The sequence below is a fragment of the Triticum dicoccoides genome, chromosome 3B (genome assembly GCF_002162155.2).
Source record: "Triticum dicoccoides isolate Atlit2015 ecotype Zavitan chromosome 3B, WEW_v2.0, whole genome shotgun sequence".
Taxonomy (NCBI): Eukaryota; Viridiplantae; Streptophyta; class Magnoliopsida; order Poales; family Poaceae; genus Triticum; species Triticum dicoccoides.
In genome coordinates, this window is record NC_041385.1 from 730,791,679 (window position 1) to 730,795,959 (window position 4,281).

General features: G+C 52.5%; 1 protein-coding gene across 1 annotated transcript; it reads left to right on the forward strand.

The window, feature by feature from the left end:
• The first annotated feature begins 806 nt into the window (after positions 1 to 806).
• On the forward strand, positions 807 to 3,969 carry LOC119278145. Its single transcript, XM_037559498.1, has 5 exons — positions 807 to 1,015; positions 2,022 to 2,135; positions 2,269 to 2,562; positions 2,628 to 2,819; positions 2,909 to 3,969. The coding sequence occupies exons 1-5, from the start codon at positions 1,013 to 1,015 to the stop codon at positions 3,695 to 3,697; spliced, it is 1,392 nt and encodes a 463-aa protein (XP_037415395.1). The 5' UTR covers positions 807 to 1,012; the 3' UTR covers positions 3,698 to 3,969.
• Positions 3,970 to 4,281: the final 312 nt, after the last annotated feature.

The following is a 4,281-nucleotide window of genomic DNA, read 5'->3' on the forward strand; positions in this document are numbered from 1 at the left end:
GTGGAAACCGAAAAGGCAAGTCCCCCCCCTCTTGTGACGTATAGTCATCTATCTTGACTTCCACAAGCATTATTCCAGCATCTTTCGGCACAAACCCTTAGATTTCACCGTTTTTAGCAGACACCATTCCACATTTTTATGTATGTTTTTTAGGAAAGTGTCCATATATATCTATATATATCTAAATGTACACTTCTATATATCATTTTTAGGGAAAGCATTTATACATATCTAAATATGCATTTTACATGGTATTAAGTTGGAGCAAGTCCACTTTGTTAACTATTTTCATGTTTTTAGAACGCCCATATAACCTTTAACATTCGGGGGGAAATTCGGCCGCAGATGTATTATACCTTGAATACATAACCGTGAAGAAGAGGTGTATTGCAGTTGTAGGTTTACAATATATTACATGTTCGAGGAGACGCTAAACCAGCCACCTCAACAATGATTGATGAGTTGACTGATGTTTTGGGTAATAGATTACATTATATTCAAGTCGATGTCTTTTAATAATCTAGAGAAATATATACACAACGGTGTACACGTCGTGATGCCACGCCTAATGATGAGGTGTTTTATACTCCAATACTAAAATAACTTGACACCTCATTGCATCTCTTCTTATAATAACCAAAAAAAAAAGAATAAGAACCAATAAACCGCGATCGTGAATCCTTAAACCCTTTTCAGGGATGTATCTCCAAATAATTAAAATATCAGGGGCATATCCGTAAGGACGCAATACCGCCCAGAAACGGAACCGAAAGCTAATGATTCATGAGGGGCTAAAGCATTAAAAATATCCCTCCATTACCATTACTCCCTTCCATCTCCCTCCCAACTTCTCCTCCCCCCTTCGTCTCCAGTTCCGACTTCTTCACTTCTTCTTCCTCGCGCCGCCGCTCCCCGCTCGCCTCCGATCACGAACTCGTCCCCGTCAATGGTCGCCGGCGGCGGGCGTAAACCCCCAACGGAGTCCTGAGAGGATCGCCTCTTGGTCCTCGCCATGGTAAGCCGTTCTTGATCTCCTCTGTTTCTTTTGCCGGTCATAATTCCGCGCCGGAGTTGGAGCTTTATCCATTCCAGTTCCAGGCGACGTGGATGGAGTTCCGTTACGTTTCGGTGGTTTTTTTTTTTCTGGGAAGAGATGCGTAACGCCTCCTCCCTGAATTCGCGCTGCTTTCCGCCGCCTTTTTGCCGAATCGTTGGGTTCGTTCAGTGCACGGACGGCGTTTCAGAAAATCGAATCTCTTCGAGCGTGTGGGTTCCCGCCGCAGAATTCCCTTGCCGGAATCCGCGCGCAGGACTGCCAGTAAGGAGGTGATGATGATTCACGGAGAATTTTTGTGTCGTCTGCTTGCATGGGATTCACTGAATTGCGTTCAAGACTGGGTTTTTGGAATTCTCGGAAGAAATTGTCGTTGGGGTTTTGATAACCTTTGTCGCGAGGAGTTTCAGCAGCCTGGCCGGCGCTCCGGCGATTCTCCGTCGACGCACTTTCCGTTTCAGAAAATTCTGTAGCTATGGCAGGTGCTCTGCTTGCGAATAAGAAGTCAGACAGAGGTTAAATTTGTATCCGTAATTTGAAATCTCTTTCCATTTCGTAGACCGAGGTCGTGCCAATTCAGTTGGAACAGCGAAATTCTCTGTGAAAATTGTATCTCTTCACGCACGTTTTCTGTTTTTTTTTAGTTGTTTTTTCTTTTGAGTGCGACAGAGGTTGTTTGCTGCTGTTGCAGAGTTCTTAACCCCGGTGAAGGTTTCTTTGCTTCGGGGCCACCCTTGCAGTAGATTTCAGAGCGCGCCTTGGCATAGCTTCACCTTCCTCCCTTGGGTTTCCCCTCCTCGGCATAAACCTCCGTCTCTTTGCTTCCCGATCAAGGCCGGCTTGGTTCATCCGATCGAGTTTCACATTGCTTTACCTCGTTCCTGCCTCTGCCCTCTCTGAAACCTCTGCACATGTATGTACGATGATGCGCTCGCTCTCTGTTGGTTCTGACGGCTCGTCCACGCAGGGTCCGGCGCCCGGCGACTCGAAGCGGTTCTCCGGCGTGGTGCCGCCGGCGGCGCTCGTCTTCCTCGCGCTGGTGTTCGTCGCCGGCGCCATCGTCACGCTCCATCACAAGGAGGTGCGTGCTGTTTGCTGTGCTGTGGATAACTGAACATGATATGTTGATGGTGATCACATTTCGCGTCACACGAATGAGGCGCCGCGATGCTGCAGAAGTGTCACGCCTTACCTGCCCGGTTGTTTCCCTGCAGAACCTGTCCATACTGCAGGTGCAGCCACGAGAGCTGGCCGCTAACGAGGACTCGTTCAGGTCCGTGCCCCCGGCCAGCGATCTGCGCGTCGCCGGGGACGACGTGGCCGAGACGCCGTCGGCGGAACAGGCGACGCCACCGGTGGAACAAACGACGACGCTGGTGGAGCAAACGACACCGCCGGTGGAACAGGCGACGACGCAGGTGGAGCAAACAAGGCCGTCGGTGGAACAGGCGACGACGCCGGTGGAGCAAACGACGCCGCCGGTGGAAGAAGCCCCTGACATCTGCGAGGTCAGTACGTCAGAGACTCATTGATTTCAGTTTCGGAACACTTGCTGAACAACTGTTGCTTGCAGAGCCAGTGCAGGCCTCCGGGCAGCGAGGCGCTGCCGAGGGGCATCGTGCAGGACAAGTCCAACTTCGAGTTCGAGTCGCTGGGCGGCAACCCCGGGCGGAAGGGGGTCGCCGCCGGCCGGCCGGCGAAGAGCCTCCTGGCGATCCCCGTCGGCATCAAGCAGAAGGCCGTCGTCGACAAGCTCGTCTCCAAGGTGCGCGCCGTACATGCATGATCATTCAGTTTTTGCTGATCAGCTTAATTCTCGACGCTTAACTGTTCGCCGTGATCATGGCCGTGCAGTTCCCGGCGGCGAACTTCGCGGTGATGCTGTTCCACTACGACGGCGCGGTGGACGGGTGGAGCGACCTGCCGTGGTCGCGCCGCGCGGTGCACGTGGCGGCGGTGGACCAGACCAAGTGGTGGTTCGGCAAGCGGTTCCTGCACCCGGACCTCGTCGCCGACTACGACTACATCTTCCTCTGGGACGAGGACATCGAGGTGGACGGCTTCGACCCCATGAGGTACCTCAGGATCGTCAGGAAGGAGGGGCTCGAGATCTCGCAGCCGGCGCTGGACCACCGGTCGCAGATCCACCACCGGCTCACGGCCCGCGCGCGCCACGGCGGGACGGTGCACCGGCGGTTCTACAAGACGGCCGGAGGCGGGAGGTGCTACGGCAACAGCACGGGGCCGCCGTGCACGGGGTGGGTGGAGATGATGGTGCCGGTGTTCTCGCGGGCGGCGTGGCGGTGCGCGTGGCGGATGATCCAGAACGACCTCGTCTTCGCCTGGGGGCTCGACTTCAAGCTCGGGTACTGCGCGCAGGGCGACCGGAGCACGAACGTCGGCATCGTCGACAGCGAGTACGTGCTCCACCGCGGCATCCCCACGCTGGGTGACGGCGGCGGCAAGGGGCCCGCGCCGAAGGCGAAGGCGTCGTCGGCAACGTCGGCGGACAGGTATGCAGTGCGGCTGCGATCGTATAAGGAGCTGCAGATATTCAACAAGAGGTGGAAGGAGGCGGTGGCGGAGGACATGTGCTGGACGGACCCCTACCCGCAGCCGCCGACGCCGACGCCCAAGGGATGACCCACGGTGCCCGCCGCCGGCGATGTCCTTTGCGGTTGAGTAGATGACATAGAAGATACATCAAAATTTACAGGTCTAGAGAGCTTCAGATAACATGTCATGTACAGATCTCTTTCTCCCCGGTCAATAAGATAGGTTCAAAGACGATGTAATTATCATAATTTTCGGTAAAAAGATGGATTACAAAAAGGGAGTACCTAGAGCTCATCTAGATGAGACATAATTTGGCTCATTCACTTTGAAAACAAGAACAGATACAACCCATGTCAGCACACACGCATCTTATAGCATCACATCCAATGACTATAAAAGGTGAATGAGACCAAATTATATCTCATCTAGATGAGTTCTAGCAAAACTGTTAAAAAAAATGAAGTTTTGAGTTTTTGACATGTCAGGTTTATCATAGCTTTCAGAATACTGAATTGGTGATTTTCTAAAACTGATGGACTCAACTTTTTTTTTTTGTTTTAAAAAAACTTATCAGGCTTTCCGAAATTGTCCGGCTCAACTTCCACACAATTGAATCAAGCTTTCAGGATTTGATGGTCTCGGCAGTTAGCAACTTGTTGCATTGACATTAG